The 21976-nt window shown below is 45.6% G+C and overlaps 1 protein-coding gene across 3 annotated transcripts in view; it reads left to right on the top strand.

The window, feature by feature from the left end:
- Positions 1 to 21976, top strand: part of PTPN14 (protein tyrosine phosphatase non-receptor type 14) — a 175484-nt gene that overhangs the window by 48866 nt on the left and 104642 nt on the right. The window contains exons 1-2 of one of the 3 annotated variants that reach the window (XM_045071894.1): positions 8291 to 8737; positions 18983 to 19310. In XM_045071894.1, the coding sequence (XP_044927829.1) occupies positions 19137 to 19310 (174 nt within the window). In that variant the 5' untranslated portion in view covers positions 8291 to 8737; positions 18983 to 19136. Of the gene's footprint in view, positions 1 to 8290; positions 8738 to 17857; positions 18107 to 18982; positions 19311 to 21976 lie in introns of those variants that run through there. The other 2 variants (XM_045071895.1, XM_045071893.1) reach the window with 2 other exon arrangements.

Here is a 21976-nt window from a genome sequence, read left to right as displayed (position 1 = left end):
TATTATGGAAGATAGGAGACTACGTCGCCTCACTGAGACTGAATTCCTTCGCTAGCTAGTATGTTTTTAAGTGAGTTACACTCTGTAAGCTTCAGTTGACTCATCTGTTAAATGGGTCAAATACCTACCACAGGGTTGGTGATGTGAGTACTAGAATGCACCGAGTTTAGTTTGGAGGAGATGCTCCAGAAATGGTAACTATAATTTCAAAAAAAGGTCAAGATCCAGAATTTTGATTTTAATACAAAAATGTGTTCAAGAAAGAAAACCCAGTGTAAACACCACAGTTGGCTAAGCTGTAAACATTACTTACATATCTATATTGACCAGAAAGCACCGAACTGAATCTAACCAGAGTATTAGTGAGACGATTCTGGAATCTTTTCACAATATATGACACAAAGTATAATTAATATATACAACATACATGGATTTAAATTAAAATTCCTTTGAAGCCAAGACCAGAGCCATAGTCATTGGAGTCATAGTCATTATATGTGTGTGTGTGTGTGTATGTGTGAGTGTGTGTATAGGTATATATGTATATAATATATACAATATATGAATCTTTTCACAGTATGTTTGTGTTTCAAATCATGGCATTCACTTTTTTTTTAAGAGTTTTATTTTTATTTATTTGACAGAGAGAGAGTACAGGTAGGCAGAGAGGCAGGCAGGGGTAGGGGGGAGGAAGCAGGCTCCCCGCTGAGCAGAGAGCCTGACGTGGGGCTCAATCCCAGGACCCTGAGATCATGACCTGAGCCAAAGGCAGAGGCTTACCCCTCTGACATGGCATTCACTTTTAATATCTTATAATTTTGTATGCCATTATACTCCAATAAAGCTGAAATTTAAAAAAAAATAAAAGAATAAATACTAGGAAAATTTTCATTAAATTAAATTTAAATTCCAAGTTTTTGAATTTCTGGTAGAATTAGGGCATGACTTTGGTCATGAACATTGTAATCATAACATCGACCCTCTCAGTAATACTGCTTTTAATGGTTCCAGCGTCTGTAGATGTCTGAGCTCAGGGGATCACCAGGTACCTGTGAAAGGCTGGATGTCTTCAGCCTTGCTCTTCATGGGTTTAGGTTCAGTATAAAAGACATGTGTGCTTGCATTGAGATTAAACTTCTGTATTATTTGGGTGGTGGAGGTGGGGAGTTGGAGGGCAAGGTCAGTTCGCTTCCGGTCCACTTCTCCCACTGGCCCTTCTGTGTGCCTCTCCTCCTGTCTGATGAGGGCTTGCTTCTGACCCGGACTTGCTGAAGTTGGTGGGATGTTCCTCCTGTCCTTGCTCAAAGAATTCCAAAGGCTGACTGCAGGGCATTCCCAGGAGGCTTTCCTTGCTAGAGAAACACCCTTCTTTGCTCGTCTGGGAGGCTACATGATGACTTCTGTTTTGTGGCCAACTCCTGGGAGAGACACAAGGCCACTCGGGAGGACTCAGTGTAAGAACTCTAACAGCTGCTGAGTGCTCCAACCGTGTTCGCCCTGATGATGGTGGTGGCCACGGCAGAGAGGGACCTTAGCTCATCTATACCCCATCTTCCTGGCCACTGTCATTCCAGAATCGTCGCTCTAACACTCTGGTTGGATTCAGTTCAGTGCTTTCTGCTTAGTATAAATACGCAGGTAATGTTTATGGCGTAGCCAAGTGTGGTGTTTAGATTGGGGTTTCTTTCTTGGACACGTTTTTGTTTTTTCTTGAGTTTGTAAATGCTTCACCTTTGCATTTGCTTGGTTTTCTTTAAACATCTGACCGAGACTTCCCACATACCTCCAGCTGCTTTAAGGAACTCCTCTTACACAACTCGCCACGTGAGCCGGTCCTGTCAGAATATTTCACCTGCCCCCTTCTCTCTCTCCGCCTGGAGCCCTCTGACTTCTGTGCCGTCTGGACTGGGAGGAGTAACACCTCCTTATAAAGACATTCAGACAATTACCCTACTTTCAATTCCTTCCCAACTCACAGCCTACATACTTCACAAAAACAAAACAACCTACCCACCTCACAAAACAAGACCAACACCTGGTACCTTGTGCCTCTCCAAGTTAAGCTTCCGGAAGGCCCGTCTAGCTTACTCTCCCAGGTTCTTCCCTTCTGTATTTGTTTTTTTGTTTTTATTTTTGTTTATTTTTGGTGTGGGGTTTCTGAAACCCGCCTTGTTTTATCAAACATTCAGCTTGTAGCATTTGTATTACATTCCCTTCCATGATTTGAAGTGGTTTTTCAACTGGGGAAACCTCTTTGTTTTGCCACTTAAACCTGGTTGTCTCCCAACTTGTAGCTCTCTCTAATCATTGACTGGATTCAGGCAACCAGACGGAGCAAGTAATTCAGCCTAGATATTCCCCACCCACTTCATGCTTTCTTTTTCCTTTCTCACATTCTTCTTCATTATCTGACACAAATGAGAACATGGTTAGATTCTGTTTTGGTGTCTTTAGTAAGTGATCTTTTCATTCAAGCGAACATTTCACAGGCAAATCCAACATGTGTGCTCTGTGTTTTCTGAACTGAGCCCATCCCCTGATTTAGGTTGTAAAGATAACGTGCCTCCTTTTAGTTCTTCAAGGAAGAGAAAGCAAGAAGGATTTAGAGTGACCAGGAAACCACAGAGATGATTACAGGGCCATGAACTAGTTAGTACCTCAAAAGAGAAGACAAGCAAGGTAGGAGTATTTACGTCGGAGAATCTGAAGCAGTGAGTGTCGTAATAAGAATGTTAAATATAAGAAAGTGTGATACGGAGATGATGGTTCCCAGTTGTCCTTTCCAGGGTGAAAGGCTTCATGGAGAAAAGAGATAAAATCCTCAGTAGAGATGTCCGTATATTGTACAAAGAAGAAATTTCAATACGGTCGAAAGATTGTTACTGGAATGAGCCTTCAAAGTATAGCCATCTTGAATAATGTTGCTTTTTTTTTTTTAAGATTTTATTTTATTTTTTTTTCCATGAGAGATAAGAGAGAGAGAGAGAGGCAGAGGTAGAGGGAGAAGCAGGCGCCCCGCAGAGCAGGGACCCCGATGCAGGACTCCATGCCAGGACCTCAGACCTGAGCTGAAGGCAGATGCTTAACCAACTGAACCCCCCAGGCATCCCGAATAATTTTGCTTTGGTATGTTTTTTTTAATATAGATCTTATGTATTAGAGAGAGAGAAGAGAGAGAGAGAGTCTGTGGAGGGAGGGGCAGAGACAGAGAATCTCAAGTAGTCTCCGGGCTGAGCGTGGGGCCTGACACAGGGCTGGATTTCACAACCAATAAGATCATGACCTGAGTGGAAACCAACATCAGACACTCAAACAACGGAGCCACCCAAGCGCTCCCCCTTTGATGTATTTCTAAAAGTTCTTAGCATAGAAGGATTTTTTTTTTTTTTTTTTTTTTTTTCCCAAATTAGTTCATTCTCCCTTGAGAGGGTCCAGGCATGGGTGGTAGAGTGGAATCTTCCCCCTTCGCTCAGGCCTCCACTGCTCACCAGGTGCTGGGTCAGGATCCCCCTTTACTGCATTGACAGGCTAACGTCCATGCAGCTGTGTTCTCGAGGACCAGTGACTATGGCTCCAGTGTTGGCTTCAGTGGGACAATTAAAAAAAAATCATATGTACTAGTAAGATGAATAGAATATTTTAATTTCTATTCTTGCCCGGTGCTGAATTTATTGGCACACCCCATTGCTCTTGCTTCAAATACTGCATTTATGTAGAATAAAATGAGCTTCAACATAATCTTCAGTCAGAATCTCTCCATACTGGATGATCTTTTGTTTTCTTCTTGAGCCATATGCCTTGGCCGCCTGCCCTGCCCTCCTCTATCTTTTGTGGATTATCCCGAACCAGAGCGTGGGCTCCGGGTGGTTGGTGGGCATTTTCATCCCCGTCTTGTTTCTTGCTCATCCTTGCCTGTGTCTGGGCTCATGTGTTCACAGCTGCCCAGCCTGTGTGTTGCTCCGTTTTTATCCTCGCCCAGCATTTCCTACTGCCTGGTAGGCAGGGCCGGTGTCCTTACTTGTTCTTTGGGATTTCGCACAATCAGGAGTCTGTGCTGAGTGAATAATGGTATTTGAGGAAACGATATATAAATATGAGGAAGTACAGTCATTTGATGTACAGGCCAAGTAAATCCATAGTCACCACTTGACGGAGGACCCTGTGTTGTATTTTATAAAAGCTCCCCTCAGATTGCTACTTCTGAGGTTGTGATACTGTGATGTAGCGCTGCAGCTAATCAGGGAACGGGTCCTGTTTATTGCAGGCTGGATTTGGGGGGACAGTCTGCTGCCCAGATCTGCTCTCACCTTAGGATTTTGTTATGTCCTTTTTGGGTTGAAATTTTCCTGTAGGAAAACTCTTCTGCCTTGCTGAGGAGCTATGCTTTTGGTAACCCAGGAAGAGAAAAGAAAGCTGTAACCTGGTCTTGGTGCTTTTGACTCCCAAGTTTGAGTCCTATCTGGTCTATGTTATGCAGCTTGACATTGAAGCACTTGAGAAAACCCAGTATTTCAATCATTTTGCAGGTATAGAAATGGAAATCATAGCAGTTTTTCATAGCTTATGCATTTGACAGTCCTTTGCAAATCAGTTTAGGGACAGGCAGTAGGAGACTTCTAGAAACATACAGCTTTTGGCTTATAACTCTCTTCCTTAAGAATCTATCCTAGAGGGGCACCTGTGTAGGTCAGATGGTTATGCATCTGCTGTAGGCTCAGGTCACGATCCCAGGGTTCTGGCATCCAGCCTTGTGAGTCGGGGTCCTGGGATCAAGCCCCTCGTCAGGCTTCCTTGCTCAATGGGGATGGGGAGTCTACTTCTCCCTCTTCCCCACTCCCTGCTCATTCACGCTCTCTCTATTAAATAAATAAATACATAAATAAACAAAGGAATACATAAATAAATACAATCTTAAAAAAAAAAAAAAAGAATCTACCCTAAAGAAAGACTCAGAGGTATAGGCAAATCATTTTGAACAATTGCAAAAAATCAGAACCAAGCCAGCATTTCAACAATAAATAAATGTTGATCCTTATCGTGGAATGTTATGTAACAGCTTAAACTTGTTTTTGAGCAACTTTCAGTAAGTTTTTCAGAAATAATAAGGAAAAATAATAAATAGTAAACAGAATGAAAGATAGCAGATGCTGTAGTACAGTCCCAACTATGTCAACAAATTTAAAATATATGTAATTAAAAGAATGGGATGAAGTATGCAAAAGTTTGAAATTGGGGTGTGCGTGGGTGGCTCAGTGGGTTAAAGCCTCTGCCTTCGGCTCAGGTCATGATCCCAGGGTCCTGGGATCGAGCCCCGCATCGGGCTCTCTGCTCAGCAGGGAGCCTGCTTCCTCCTCTCTCTCTCTGCCTGCTTCTCTGACTACTTGTGATCTCCGTCAAATAAATAAATAAAATCTTAAAAAAAAAAAAAGTTTGAAATTGATTTTTTTTTTCTTTTTCCTTCCTAGTTTTCTATAATTTTCAATTCTTTATAATTATCTATAATCAGGAAGGATTAAAGATGATTAAGATTTTTAGTTAAAGTAGAAAAAGAATGGCCTTCTAGGCTTAATAATTCAAAAGAAGGAAAACTCATGGAAGTCCCAGGATTTAACTGGTTTTAATTCCAGTTTTGAAAAGGAATGTTTGATCCCAAGCTTTGTTTTGTTTTGTTTTACTTTTGCTCTTAGTCAAGGTGTGATTTATATGGTGCTAAAAGCCATGTGGTTAACGAGATTGTGTTCTAAGTATTGTTATTTGTGAGGGGGCATATATGGTCAAGGTGCATCTTACTGTATGTATAATTTAGTTGTGAAGACTGACCTTTGGAGCCAGTCTCTGCCTCCTGCTGGCTTTGGAACTCTGGCCAGGTTATGTAGTCCCAGTTTCCTTGTCTGTAAGTTGGGACTGAGGGGGTCAGATGGTACGGTGCCTGGGAACATCTAGCTCAATTCTGGCACACGGTAATCACTCAGATGATCCTATAGCTGTTATGGTAAATGATGACTGATAGAATTTACTCCTGAAGGAAGACTTCTCCCCAATTTTTTTTTCATAGCTAGTACTTAGGAGAGGTAGTATTTATTTACTTACTGTTTTACTTTTGAAGATCTTACTTGAGAGAGAGAGAGAGAGAGAGAGAGACGTGCATGCGTGTGCACAAGAGGATGGAGGGGCTGCGGGAGAGGCCGGCTCCTCGCTGAGCAAGGAGCTGGACTCCCCTGCACTTGGGGCTTGAGACCAGGACCTGAGCCAAAGGTAGGCACTTTATCGACCAAGCCACCCAGGTGCCCCAGGAGAGGCAGTATTTAACATAATGGGGTTTTTGATTTAACACATCAGTAATACTCTGAAGATTGAATAAGGCAAAATCGATGTTCTGCTTCCCCTTTTATCCCTCTGAGGATGGACATGTTCCACACTTTTCTCCAAGCCTTGTGTAAGCATTAACCCATACACAATGACTAGCTTTGCTTTTGCTTGTGTATTACCCAACAACTTTTGCAATGAACCAGTAGGTATAGAATCTTTAATGGGTGTTACTCTGAGTTCATGGATTCAGATTTAACTGATTTTTTTTTAGATTTTTTTTATTAGCTGATTTTTCATAACTGCTTAACAATACCCAAATAATGTGGCTATGCCAGGGTTAATTTGGTCGTAACTATTACAGATATTTAAGGTGTTTTTCGTCCCCCGCCTTCCATTACAGGCACTGTTTACTGCACCATCCTTATACGTAATCCTGAAGACTCATCGCTTTCACTTCCCTGAAGTGACACTGCTGAGTTAGAGTACGCGTTAATTATAGGGCAGGGGGATTTGGGGTCCTAAAGGCTGTAGAAAGCGTTGTTGTTTTCTGGCCTTGCACAGTCTAGTTGAAGAATAGACAGGCGTTTCTTTTCCCAGGGACGTTTTTGCTTAGGTACAACGATTTCAGTCGACGGGGTTTATTTCCAGGGAGGTTGGAAATCCTTAACATTCTGAAACATAGGCATAAGTCAGGAGAGCAAAGGGAGCCTCTTGAAGTCGGTTTACTCTGTGTAGTGTTTGCTCTCTTTGTCAGATATGCATTTGTTAGAAATCGTACATGTTTAAGTTTCTCAGTTTTTAAGAGCTAAGAGTCCACCTTGAGAACCCGAGCACTTGACCTTTGCCCTCCTGCTGCTTCCTGTTCCCACACCCTGCAGGGCCGCAGGCTTCCCCCGCCCAGGGAGAGAGCCGTCCCGCAGGTAGCATCTTGTCTCTAGAGGCCCCGGCTTGCTTAACGCGGACGCAGACAGCTGAGCACTTGCCGTCGTGAGGTCATCAACAGTAACAGGAATGTTAGTCTGCTAACAAATTGTTTCTACCACCGCCAAGTCGCTGTGCGGGAAGCAGGTGCCTCTTCTTTGTAGTGGCCCTGAGAGCTGCTTCGTATGCCATGCGTTTTTCCAGGTACCCACTTCGGTGGTGTGTGTGTCTCTCGTAGGCAGGGGACAGAGAGAAGAAAGGTCGATTGCGACGGCCTTCCCGTGCGCGTGCGTGCAGGTGCGCGGGTGGTCTACCTAGTCTGTCGATGCCAACCTGTAGCCTGACCGCCTGGGTTCAGAAGCTTTGTTTTCTCCCATTAGTAATGAGCATTTGGTTACGTCAGCTGGAATTATGCAACTCTGTACCAGCTGGCACCAGTTCCTACCTGTTTCCATTCTTCCTCCGCTCTGATTCAATGTCTTGGTGCTGGAGAAGTGATTGCATTGTAACGCTTTGGGCCCCACTGGCCTTTATTTCTGACTCACGGCAGCGGTCACTGGTGTCCGAAGTCCACCGAGCATCCTGTTACGGTTCCCAGTCACGGTTCCCCGTCCTGGAGACCTGTAGTTGCTTGTTTTGCATCCGTGTTTTGTCTCTTTGCGAGAACTCGCCTTATCTCTAAAAAAATTCGATAGCCGTGGGCTTGTTGGAGGGTAATTCTTATTCTTGGGATCCTTGGCAGTCTGGGTTTCCGTGGGCTTCCTGCAGTATTTGGTGACAGGAACAGCAAGGACAGCGACTGCGGACTGAGGAATAGAGCTCACCGTCTTGATCTGCACTTGATCTATTACTAACGGTACTGACCCAGCAGCTCGGTGCAGGAGGGGGGGGCATCGTGACCCCCCGGGGTACGAATGCAGAGACCGAGGTGGCCGTGGAGCTGTGGTTCTGCAGCCTGTAAGTGCCTCATGCAGGGAAGTCACCTCGCCACCTCTGGGTGGGGTTCACTGGGGGGGGGGGGCAGAGAAGCCAGGGAAGCTGGACGCTGCGTGCACTCGGAGAGAGAGTTGGCAGAGAGGCGTGGCTGCTGCGTCTGTTTGGATAGGAAGTGACACAGGGAGTCCTCCCATCCGAAAGCCCTGGACATGTGAGCGAAGTTGAGGGAGCTCAGGCATGGGCAGGAAGGAAACGGGAGAGGGAGGTGTGGAAAACTTTGCTAACGAGGGAAGTCCCTGGTGACAGCCTCTCACGAAGAGCCCCTCTCTCGATCAGCTTTGTCCCTCCAGGGTGCACATCCTGGAGGAGGGTGAAGCGCGTTGGAGGTATGTTTACCTTCAGCGAGTTTCTTTTGTTTTGACGAGTGAGTCATGTGAACAGGCTGGGAAGCCTCTTCGGTTGCTCCTGCGATTGTGTTTCTCATATTGGTTTTGGAAGAGGTTGTGTGTGACGGGCCGGGATCACCCCTCTCTGCAGCACCGGCTGGAACCATAGAAGGAAGGTTGTCTAGGTAAGAGGCACTGGGTTGGGGGGCGGAGGTATGGGAGGCTGTGACGGGGCAGGACCCTGATTCTGCTGCCATGCCCTCTGCATAGAACATCCTGGGGCTCAGGTTGCATTTCTGCCATATCCCAATGGAGTCTCCTCTGGGTGAGCAGAGACAGACCGCAGACGCCATGGCGAAGCAAGCCCTCTTTACAGAATGTGGTTGTTGGCTATGTCGTTGTTGTTTTTATATCACCAGGTCGTTTTCTACCCCCTTTCTGGGTATTTTTAGCATGGTTTTAGGGCTGAGTTAGAGCACAGGGTCAGATAGTGTCATCAGTAACTGTGTGATTTTGGGCACAGTCTGAACCTCTCCTGCCTTGGTGCCCTAGTCTTAAAATGGGGGTGTTAGGAATAGCCATTTTCTAGGGCCATTGCAGGTTATGCGTAGCAGAATGCTTCCGTCATTGTATCTGCTCTAAAAATGGAGGTGCTCAGGCTCCTGGGTGGCTCAGTTGGTTGGGTGACTGCCTGCGGGTCAGGTCATGATCCTGGAGTCCCAGGATCGAGTCCCACAACGGGCTCCCAGCTCCACGGGGAGTCTGCTTCTCACTCTGACTTTCTCCCCTCTCGTGCTCTCTTCTCTCTCTCTCTCTCTCAAATAAATAAATAAAATCTTCAAAAGAAAAAAAAGTAAAAATGGAGGTGGTCATTATTGCCGCCTTAGTGTTCCGACCCTCGCAGGACTCTCCCATTCTGCTTCCTATCTGTGATGAGCTGTGACATTCCCGGGCACATCACCGTGGGGACAGACCCTGGCTGGCGAAACTCAGCTGGATTGGGAGAGTGGCCGATCCTTCGGGCTCTCAAAGAAGGGTGGAGTCTCTTAGGACAAAGCATTCCTGGCGTGAATAGACAGGGAAAGCTCATCAGACAAGGGAGCCGAAGTCAGGTGTTCCGAGAAATAAGCGAGTTGCGCGGAAAGAAACCCTTCTCTGCATGGTTGTTCTTTGCATTTTATCCAACTTGTCAGGCTCCCCTATAGAAAGAATTTTTCTCGCCATCTTTTAAAAATAGAATGCAGAACGATTGCTGTCAATTTGATGTAGTTACATGCAAGCTTTTTTGGCAGAAGGGCAAGAGGGGTTTGCATGGAGGGAGAAGTGTGACCCTTTTTTCTGTAACATAACCCCAAAAGGTGGGCACTGTTTTCTGTTTTGCCAGATTGCTTTATTAAGTACCATTTAAGAAATATTTCTTCATTAAAATAAAAACTTTTTTTTTTTTAAGATTTGATTGATTTATTTATCAGAGAGAGAAAGAGTATGAGCACAAGCAGGGAGAGTAGCAGGCAGAGGGGGAAGCAGGCTCCCTGCTAAGCAGAGAGCCCGATATGGGGCTCGATCCCAGGACCCTGGGATCATGGCCTCAGCCTAAGGCAGACGCTTAACCAACTGGGCCACCAAGGTGTCCCAAAACGTAACTTTTTAATACGGCAGATTTCAAGCACATGCAAAACTGTAGGGAATATTATGAGCCCTGATCTTCTTGTCTACTACCCACAGCACCTGCCAGCTCTCATGGCCGAAACCGCTTTATCTGTCCCCTCACACAATCCCCACCCCTGTTTGTTTGTTTTGAGAGAGAAGGAGACCATGGGCACAGGAGCAGGGGGCAGGGTGGGGTGGGTGGCAGTGGAGGGGCAGAGAATCTTAAGCAGACGGCATGTTCAGTGCAGAGCCTGACACGGCGCTTGATCTCACCACCCTGAGATTGTGACCTGAGCCAAAATCAAGAGGCAGATGCTTATTGACTGAGCCACCCAGATGCCCCCCGACCCCGTGCCCTGTTATTTTTAAGTCAATTCCAGACAACATATTATTTTCTTTTCTGAATATTCAAGATATGCTTTGAATGCCTTAAAAGTTTCAGTAAAGTCAAAAGTGAAAACTTTTATGTTTTGAGATCCTTCCTGTGGGAAGATCCTGTCTCTCTAGAGACTTAAGGGCAGTGATCCTCAAAGCAGGGAATGGGGAGATGATTGTTTTTTTCAATGGTGACTTGGGGGCTTTTTCAAACTCCTTGTCTCCGCAGGCTTTGCTCCCTCCCCACCCCCTTCCACGTATAGTTGAAAATAGAACTGCTTTGCTTCGTGTGTTAGAGCCGGAATAATCAATAGAGAACCACTGCTTAGGGGGAAAGTGATTCCAGAAGCTTTACCACTCAAGAACCATATTTTTGTTGTTGTTGTTGTTATTTTTAACCCCCCGTGCATGGGGTTTACAGGTGTGTTTGCTTACTGCCTTCTTAACCAAAGTATGCTGGATGTTAGTCGAGCCTGTTTACCACGGAGTGCATTCAGCACAGTCTCCCATGCTGTGGAATGCTTATTTTTATAGTTTACCTCTCTCATTGCCATTTTGTTCTCTGCCAACATACTTTTCTTTATCTCTCTCAAATCTGCTAAGGGCTAAGAAGCAAGGTATGTCAGGGTATCTAAAGTTAGAGTAAATGAACTATGAGGGCAGGTTTGTTGGTTTGTTTGTTTCTTATGCAAAGTGTCTGTTGTTGGAATGAAGGACTCTCTGATGTGTGATGGCTTCGAGGATGTTCTGGCTCCGTTTCCCGGAGCCACTACCAGGGGCCTGATACATGTAGCTGAGCCCCCTTTCGTGGAGGTCAGGTACCACTGAACGTGGGCCCTAGAGCAGGAATCTTTGTTCTAACCTCAGATACAGCTCCAGATTTGGACAAATTTTTCTCCGTCCGCCCCTGGATGTCTGCCGGTGAGTTAGATGGAGGGGGAGGAAGGAATTTAAAAATGGGACCAGTCTGCTTTTGTTGTTCTAGCTATTTCCAACTCATAGGGGCTTGTGCTTTAAACCTTGCACCACGGTTAAGTAAAATGGCTTCAAAGAATTCGAAATATGGCTGTACTTTGGGTGTTCTGTTGCACTAAAATTTATAGAAGAAACCGACTGTGATTTTTCACTGAACAGAACTACGTTCCTCTCTGCCCTTCTTCAAGGGGGGTCAGAGAAGGCATCTCCCATAGTCCGTTTTTGCCCCGTGCACTCCTACCCTTTTTGAAGACTCTCCTTACAAAAATGACACAGTACTTTTCAAAACTGAGCCGTGCCTCATGCAGGTTTATACACAGGATGGACTCATGGCGTCATTTTTTCCCTTCTCACACCCAGACCAGGGTTACATAGTTCTGTGAGGTGTGCTTGGGAGTTGTAATAATGTGGGATGCTGGAAGAATTCCAGAGACTGTTAGTAAATACAGCACACAGCTGAACAGCAGTTAGCTTCTGTTCGCGATTTCAGGACTCACCCCTAGGAAAAAAGCAGGGCAAGCATACATTATATAGGATGGGAAATAAAAGGGTGATTTTGTTTAAGATTTGGATTTTAATTTCTGCCTTTCCCCAAAGATTGTGCCGGTAGTTCAGGAAAGGGCATTAAGCTGTATTGGTTGATGTTCTAAAAGGTCTCTCCACTTCTTACCCATCGTATCTAAAATTTGTTAGATCAGCCAACAGACTTCTTCCGTATTATGAAAAGCTGGCTTTACTTTCTGTTTTCAAGTTGGCAGGTATTTTGTTGATACGTTTAGGGGGAAAAAAGAAAGGAGGAGATCAATCCACAGCTGATAGTGAAAAGATGGAAACACGTATTCGATCTTTTAGGAAGCTGATTGGTCAGGAATGGGTTTTGGAAGTGACTTTGAAGTTTTCCTGTGTGTTTTCTCCTACTGTAGCCTATTCTATAGAAGGCCTTTAAAGTGGAATGTTTACCGAGCAGATATCCCTACAAACTGCTCTCGGCAGTCGTGGACACATTGAATCCTCTGTCACATCAGTCATTCCATTATAGATTTTGCAATGAACTCCCATGGGATGGGGCATCTCTCGGGTCTCTGAGACCACCCCCAACTTGAGACACATCAAGGGCTGGAAAAGACGAACTTGGGTGGTGGTGGGAATGTTCTTTTGGAAATCTGTGTTCAAATCCCCCCCTCCCCCCAAAGAACACCAGTGAGCTGAGTACCTTCTCATCCCGCTTCTCCACGAATTAGCCTCTCCTCAGGCCCCAACAGTCAGACCTATCTCAGGCTCCAAATTCCTCAGGTGTCCCTTGAGGTCACCCAGAGGCCTTTGCCCTAGCTTGGCCTCAAAAACTCAACTCTTTCAGGATTCATTCTTTCTTTCATCCTCATGACAAATACTTATTTAGCTTTCTGCCATGTCCGAAAGGAGACTACAAATCTGAGTCTGATGCAGATCCGTCCCTTCAGAATTCTCTTTGGGGAGCTGAGTCCCATCCAGACACCTCTGTCTGGTAAGGGACACTGTGATTCACCATCAGCCATAGAGACGCGGCCATATGGGGTGTAAGACCGACAGCAATTTGGAATCAGTTTCCGCCAGAAAAAAAACAAAAAACAAAAAAACTGGATGGTCAGCTTAACACAGGACACTAGACACATGTTCTTGATGAAGATAGGAAGAAGGCTGCAGCCTCCTTACCTGCTTGGGATGGGTTCCGTACCAGAGTGTTTCTTCTACCGACTGGCGCCGTTCTGCTCCAGGTGTCCGCGTTCGGGGGGTTGCAATGTGGAGTGATGTGAGAACATAGGGTTCAGGTATTTCACTTGGTCAGGTTCCCCGTGGACTTGTCCTACTTTTGTGTTCAACTCCCGTGTTGTTTGCTTTGCCTTTTTTTTTTTTTTTTTTTACCTTAATTTAATGTAGGTAGTAAGGTACTCGAGCCCTTCTTTTCACAGCTGCTCTGCTAGCCTGTGAGCCAGCCTGGCTCCCTGCACGTGGGGGGACCGGGAAGGAGAGGCGTGTGCACCCACAGAAGCGTTTTCTCATTGACTTCTCACAAACCGGTGGGGGGTGGGGAATGACTTCACAGATGAGTAAACTGAGGCTGGGAGAGGTGAAGGCACTTGGCATTCGCCCAGGCAGGTTCTTTCAGGAAGGTTTGCACGTGTTCCGTTTGTTTCCTGTGCAAACTTTGGTCCTCGAGAGAGAGCCTCCCTGTTCCGCGGTCCTTCTCGCCTTCTGTCACGCAGGTACCCTTCCTCCCGGCAGCCTTCAGCGTGCACTCGCCAGCTGCTTCACGGACACAGAAACCCCGGGAGCCAGAGAGGTCAGACAGTTGGTGGCACTTTCCCTGTGATTTTTTTGTTTTTTCACATTTGCTTCTTTTTTTAATTTTTTTTTTAAGATTTTATTTATTATTTGACAGAGAGAGATGTAGCAAGTGAGGGAACATAAAAAATGAAGGGTTTGAGTACCTTTCCAACTACATTAAATGGAAAGGGAGAGGGAGAAACAGGCTTCCCACGGCGCTGGCAGCTCAGTGCAGGACTCGATCCCAGGACCCTGTGATCATGACCTGAGCTGAAGGCAGCCGCTTAGTGACTGGGCCGCTCAGGCGCCGTACATTTGCTTCTCACTCCCAGCGACTCTGATTGAATTGGGTCTAACTCTTATCCAATGTTACCTTTCTCACTAAGGTACATCTTAGAAAAAGAGGACCAGCAGATAATGTTTTGAAGTTAGAATATGTTCCTTTGGTCTTAGGGGAAAAAAAAATCACAAGTCAGCACTGTTAGTTTAACTATCTGTATTAACAGCAGCAGCAAAGAAAAGTTCCTTCCATTAAACTCCATGAATGGGTCTCAGCAACCTTTGCAGGTTGGTATTATTTCCTGGGTATGTTCTTGAAGAGTAGGTAGAGAAAACTCTATCTTTCAAGTGACTTTATTTGTAAGGAAGCTTTCCATTAAAAAAAAAAAAGAAAAGAAGAAGAAGAAACAAATCTTACAGTAAAGTAGAATGATGACCCCTAATTTGATCTCTTTTGAAAACCCAGTTCCATCAGAAAAATCGAAAGCATCATAAACATGTGACCTTTTTAGGAGAATATGGCACCTTAGTTCCAGGTTTTATAATGTTGTTTGTGTGCGACAGTAAATATGAGGATGCCCCAGAGAACCACATGGGCAAAGTCATTCAAGTGCCAAGAGCGAGACTGTTTAACCAGGAGGACTTGCTTGTTACAGATTTCACATCCCATCTACAGTCTGGTGGTGTATCTTAATCCTTGCTCCCTCTGGCTCTCAAGGACAAGGCAGAGGAATTAGGCTTAAAATACAGAAGGTTCTGGGTTACATGTGATGAAGAACTCTGTGCCTATATAAATGGTTGCAAGATGGGGTCGTGATACATGTGCTTGGATTCCTTGAGGGCTAAACATGGTGGATAATTCATAGACTGTTAAGATAGTAAAACTGAAAGGGGCGAAGGGGTCATCTTCTTGAACCCTATCCTTACAGAGGAGGGTCCCATAGATTGTTTACTTGAAATCATTTGGGTGGAGCCCATCCTAGAGGTGAGGGGTGTCTTAACTGAGCTCCTGGAAGCCCTTCCCAGGGTTACAGCTCTACGACGAGACAAGTCCTGGGTGTAAATGCCACGAACTTTTTATTTAGGTGAAAGATGTGGGTGTGAAACGTGGAGAAAACATGTCTCTGGCTCTGTAGGAGTTTAGAGTCAAACATGCTAACACTTCTTTTTTTTTTTTTTTTTTTAATTTAATTTAATTTTTTTTCGGTGTTCCAAAATTCATTGTTATGCACCGCACCAAGTGCTTCATGCAATACGTGCCCTTCTTAATGCCCACCACCAGTCTCACCCATCCCCCCACCCCCCTCCCCTCCAAAACCCTCAGTTTGTTTCTCAGAGTCCACAGTCTCTCATGGTTTGTCTCCCCCTCCGATTCCCCCAGCTCACTTCTCTCCATCTCCCAATGTCCTCCGTGTTGTTCCTTGTGCTCCACAAGTAAGTGAAACCATATGATAATTGACTCTCTCTGCTTGACTTATTTCACTCAGCAGAATCTCTTCCAGTCCCATCCATGTTGATACAAAAGTTGGGTATTCATCCTTTCTGATGGAGGCATAATATTCCATTGTATATATGGACCACATCTTCCTTATCCATTTGTCTGCTGAGGAGCATCTTGGTTCTTCCCACAGTTTGGCGACTATGGCCATTGCTGAAATGAACATTGGGGTACAGATGGCCCTTCTTTTCTCTAAATCTTTATCTTTGGGGTAAATACCCAGTAGTGCAATTGCAGGGTCATAGGGTAGCTCTATTTTTAATTTCTTAGGGAATCTCCACACTGTTAACACAGGTTTGATTGGTATGTTAAAATACGCAGAAATGATGTGGGAGTTCAGACAAAGAAAAAATACTTTGATGGGAGGGATCAGAGAAATCTATTGAAAGAGGCAGCTGCATTTCAATGGAGCGGTAAGGACTATGCTTAGTACTGGCATCTAGGGTTGCCTTTTTTTTAAAAATCTTTTGACTATGAACATTTTTAGGTATGCAGAAAAGCCGAAAGAACAGTGCAGTGTATACCTAACTGTACACCCACCATCTCGATTCAGCAACTCTTTTTTTTTTTTTTTTTTTTTTTTTTTTTATTTATTTACTTGAGAGAGAGACAGTGAGAGAGAGCATGAACGAGGAGAAGGTCAGAGAGAGAAGCAGACTCCCCATGGAGCTGGGAGCCCGATGCGGGACTCGATCCCGGGACTCCAGGATCATGACCTGAGCCGAAGGCAGTCGTCCAACCAACTGAGCCACCCAGGCGTCCCATCGATTCAGCAACTCTTAATGTTTTGTCATATTTGTTCAACTCTGAATTTGTATATATATGTATTGGGTTTTTTTTTTTTTTTTAGCCTTTGGTGAGTCAATTGCAGATACTATGACATTTTTACCCCAGATGTATCCTTTGGCATCTCCTGAATCATTCTGTTAGGTGAGCACAATTCTGCTATCAAAAATGGAAGAAAATGATCAGTAATATATTAATGTCATCTAATTTCTATTCCTATTTCAGATTTCCCTAATTGCATCATGTTTTTTATAGCTATTTTTTTAAACCTGGATTTGATTAAAGTTCACACATTGTGTTTTGTTTTTAGAAATCCTAAATCCCTTTTACCCAAGGGTCCCCCCCACCTCCATTCAGTATTTTTGTTTCACGATACTGACTTTTCAAACAAGTTTTCTTATAACTTTTTTCTTGATACCTTACCTGGCAAGTTTCTTACAAATTGAAGATGAAGATCGTTTTAAAAATCTTTACAACAGGTACTTTCTAGGAGATATATTGCCAGGTTGTCAGGTGTTGCTTCTGACCTACCATTTTTAGTAGCTAACATTTAAAATATGCTGATCTTTATTCGCAAAAATAATATAAGGCAATTGCAAAATGTTACAACTGTTTAGAAATGTATACAGTATAGAGGGTTCTGTTTAATATCACCTCTGCTAGCTAGTTCTTGTTCATCCTTTTAGTGAACTTACATTCTTTCCCATTACTTTGCATGTTCTCACTTATTATAAAAATTGGAATCCTCTTTATTTTGTGCACATTTACTTTTTATTTCACTAACTGTGCATTATGGATGGCGTCCTGTAGAATATACAGCAGGGATTGTTTTTAATAGTGGCTGGGATCAATGTGTACCCAGCCAGCCACATTCTTTCATAGGTGTTTAAGGTGAGACACACCCAAATATAAAGCACCTGGCCCAGGACTAGAAATGTGGCCTGTGCCCACAGAGCAAATATTTTTCTTTGAGGCTCCCTGGTTAATATACGAGTTAAATCTCGGGGTCTTTGCTTCAACGTTGAGGCAATGAATGTGTGAGTCATCAACTCTCAAGGGCTCTGTATTTGAATTCGGGCTCTCTCTTTTTTGCTTTTTTGGGTGGGTCCCTACATCGTCTTTCCTGCAACTCTCAGATATTCAGGTTGGCTGCCTTAGAGGTAAACATGACAGTCTGCCAACCCAAAGTGATTTAGAAACGTTAATAGATTTTACCAAGCCCCAGTCTCTAGCATGTGTATTTTAAGCCATCATAAAACATACCTGTCATGCTAAGGAATGTGCCGGAGGGCAGGCATCAAAGACTGGCCGAGGGAGTCTGGGGAGTGTGTTTTGCAGTGTTGTAGGGTTGTGCCCTGACAACCTTGGTAAGGCCTCGGGTACTGGCAGGGAGTGGTTTCTAAATATTAAAGCCACTTTATTTATTACTTCAGGAATTTCTCTAGGTAGTTATTGTTATTTGCCTATCGAAGTGTCCAGAGGCTCAGAGGTGATTCTGTGGACAAAGAGGGTGAAGACAGGCTGAGCTGAATCTGCTTGAGTTAGGGAACAAGTTAACAGAGCAATCACATGAGCAAGAGACGGTCTTTCGCGCTCAACGGAGAAGGGAGAGTGGAACAGAAAGACGCTCTGGACATTCCTGACTTCTTTGGAAGATAGTGGAGTGTAGCTGGCTCGGGGTGGACCGGTAAATCCATTTTTGTTGTTATTGTTTCATTCTCGTGTTCTCCATGGCAATTGTGTTGTCAGTCAACTTTGGTGGGACATCAGGCTGTCAGTCCATCTCATTATTAGTAAACTTGGTGACCAGGCTTCTGCATCAAGCGTTTTGTTAGAGAACAAAATGAAGGTCCGGGGGTTCCACCCACGGAACTGTCTGGTGAAGAAAAACATCAAGAATCGTGATCCTAAATACACGAAAGGATTCATGTATTTGAAACTTTTAAAAATGTTTTCTATCCTCCATTCTAAGTTTATAAAGTAAATTAGAAGGTAAAGACAATAACAGAATAAGTTTAAAAATAAAAATAAGGACACCTGTTAATGAAAAGGCGGCAGTGTTCCAAAGAGGGAGGGGGAACAAGATAAGACCCCAAGTTCAGGATCAGCGAGTCACCGAAATCCTCGAACCTCACTTCTTTCTTCTGTGAAAGGGGCATCATAAAATCTACACCACCGGGTTGTTAGTGAGATCAGAATGGGATAATCTATTTAGAAGTTAAACAGCGCTCAGATTCCACTCCTACTGCTTTCTGAGTGGCCGGGATGGTGCCGTGAAAAAGGCATGTGAGTTTAAGCTGCACAGACATTGGTGCGAATTCTGGCTTTGCCATTCACCCTCTGCATCCTTGGGTGAGTTCTTTTCATCTCTCTGACCCTCGGTGTCCGCAGCCTTTGAGTGGATATTTTGTTAGATCCCCACCCAAAAATAAGATAAGGTAAAGAGCACGGGCTCTGGGTTGGGCTGCAAAGCTTGCTGGTTCCTGATTCTCCTGTTGCGCTGTCCATGGCTGTGCTCTAGCTTCCCTCGCAGCCAATGACCTTGCTGCTTCTCCGTTTGCAGCCGTCCTCCGGAGGGCCGTGCTGGGCATGGATACCTTTCTCGGCGTCTGGAGGAGCACGTACCATAGTGTCATCGACCAGTCACGAAGCTGCTAAGGCCGTCCCAGGGACGTGGGCGCCAGGAGAGGAAGGCGGTGTCGGGGGGCCACATCGCCATGCCTTTCGGCCTGAAGCTCCGCCGGACACGGCGCTACAACGTCCTGAGCAAGAACTGCTTTGTCACACGGATCCGCCTTCTGGACAGCAATGTGATCGAGTGCACGCTGTCGGTGGAGAGCACCGGGCAGGAGTGCCTGGAGGCGGTGGCCCAGAGGCTGGAGTTGCGGGAGGTAAGAGCGTGTGTGTGGGAGGGAGGGGGGGTCTGAACCAGAGCTCACTGAGGGGATCGGCCCCCTGCCCTTGGCACCTGCCCTGCTTTTCAGCCCCAGCCCCGGGTGCAGAAGGATCCTGCTGTCTGTGGCTTGGGCTCGGTCTCACAGCCTCTGTGCATCAGGAGGCCTGCCCCATGGCCTGCTGTGACAAGCGAGAACCCTGCCTAGAGCGCGAGTGGGTAGCTGGCGTTCTGGCTTTCCAGCTGCACGTCTGGGAGAAACGCCCACAGAGGGGACAGATGCGGCTGCTTGTAGTTTTTGTTTGTTTCTCTATTTTCCTCTTCAAAGATGGGGCAAAACTGGAAAAGCATTTAAAAGGAGCCTGACCAGGGAGGCTTTATGTGGGAGCTTGTAGGTGGGCATTTTTTTCAAGATGCTCCTGACCCTCCTTTTCTTGGCGCCATTGGTGAGACTCATTCGGGCCTTGTGCAAAACCGGGGTTGACCATGAGGCGGTCACGTTATCGCTCTTCAGATCAAGACTCCTCGGAGTGTAGGTCCTTTATGCCAGCAACGCCCCGCTTGTCCTAGCCTTAGGGACATTCAGGAGAAGAGGCTTCGGTGAGAACCTCCCCTCCCCTCCCCGGCGGGTGTCCCTGAGAGCCGGGGGCCGGTGGGGGCAGGTAAGGTGACGTGATACGGTGGTTACCAGCGTGGAAGGGACTGCAAGCCCTTGAGATCTGAGGACCAGGAGAAGCTCTGTGGTTGTCCTAGGCCCTGTGCCCTCATCGCCCGCCACATCAGGGTGATGGTACGCGGGGGGCGGGTCTGCTGGAAGTGATGGGGTTTGACGTCGGTCCGCATACCTCTTGGGGTCCACCTTCTCGCCACATCCATACAGGAATTGGGGTTCGGGAAGGTCTTCTCTCCCCTTGGTGTCCTCCACAGGCCGACTGCCGTCCTCCAGGGGACTGTGTCTCCTGAGCACTTCTGTCTCCTGCCAGTCTTGGTGTGTCTGCTTTGGTTTCTGTGATCAGGGCTTCCTTTGAAGTGTATTTTCCTGTGACAGAGACTCCCCCATCCCACAGATACGTGCAGCTTGGTAGCCGACCCGGCGGAAAAACACGGGAAGTGTTGTGACCTTGCTGGTTGATCGCTGGTTCCTTTTTGCTTTTCGGTAGCACATTTGGGTGTACATATTTAAATATATGCATGGCGTAAAGGAGAAATCTCAAGTCTGGAGACCGGTTGGTGAGAAGACTGGTCTAAATTTCTTGTGAAAAGTTTAGTTATAGATCATTCCACTTTTGAGTATTCTCAGTAACTCACATTAGGGTAACCATTCGTCACGTGCACTGAGAGAGACACTCCAGCATGCACTTGAGCAGCTGTAAGCTCAGTCTTTCCCATCTTGAACGTGGGTTCAAATTACAGCTCTGTGACTTAGGAGTTAGGTGCGCTTGCAAAAGTTACTGCCCTCCTCTGGGCCTCCGTTTTCTCACTTACAAAAGCAGGATGATGATGCTCGCCTTATGTATCTTATGGGGGCTGTTGTAAATATTAAAAGAGATTCAGTATGGGAAATGCATAGTGCTGCATCTAATAATTTATAATTGTCCCAATTTTAGTGTCTTAAAAATTTTTGATTGAAGAAAATCTTGAGCAACCACAGTGTGCCAAGTACTGTGTTAGGCCTTGATGAATGAAGATAAATAGGGTATAATTCTGTCTTCAAGCTATGCACAGGTGAATAGGGGAATCCAGCATTTAAGTGAAGTAAAGGTGGGATGCAATCCATGCTCAAAGGCAGTGCAGGGGCAGGCCTGAAAGGCAATAGTTCTCCTTAGTGTTGTGCAGTACACAGCCAGTGCCACTGACCATGGCGGCCCTCGGAGGGGGAGAGGATGTTCGGTGAAAGACGAACAGAGCCTTTACTCTCTGAATGGGGACTTGAAGGATGCTAGGACTTCAGCAGGTGGAAAAGCAAGCAAGGCCATCCAGTGCATGGGGAGTCGGGTTTTGAGGATGCAAGGGATTCAGAAGGACATGCCGTTTTGGGGGGCTAAGAAGCATCTCCATGAGTTACCAGGTAGAGTCGAGTCTGAGGAGCCAGCGGAGGGTGTCCGGAGACGTGTAGGGTAGTAATTACTCTGAGTAGACTTTTGTTTCGCTCAGCAAGAGGGCAAAGGTGAAACCCGGATTAACCCACAACTGTGTTGTCACAAAGGACAAAAGCGGTGAAGTCCAGGTTCTCCTGTCAGGTGTGGGTTGCAGTGTGATTGATCTTCTGATGCTCCGGTGAGGCTGACAGTTAACGCGGGCTTCATCCTGACACGCTCTAAGTGGGTGCATCCGCATTAGAGCAGATCACTTTCTTTTTTTAATTGTGTGCTTTTGTTCTGTGACAGATGACATCGAAGGTCTGGCCTTTTGTGAGACAATACTTACAGCTACTCTCAAACAGAAGGGTGAGATCGAGCAATCCACGACTGTGTTCTTCATCTACACACACACACACACACACACACACACGCACGCACACACACACATATATACATGCTGGGGAGGAATGTGTTCTCCCAGAAGCAGGAGGAGGAGGGAATGAACACGGGGTCTGCTCTGCTCACTTGACTTTCTTTGTATTCAGGTTGTTTTCCAAATAGAGCTGATGGAGAGGAGAAAGTG

Source organism: Mustela putorius, unplaced genomic scaffold, assembly GCF_011764305.1.
Source record: "Mustela putorius furo isolate JIRA1106 unplaced genomic scaffold, ASM1176430v1.1 tig00003993_pilon_pilon_pilon, whole genome shotgun sequence".
NCBI lineage: Eukaryota > Metazoa > Chordata > Mammalia > Carnivora > Mustelidae > Mustela > Mustela putorius.
Note: the sequence above shows the minus strand (reverse complement) of the source record. Positions and strands in the feature narration are given on the sequence as shown.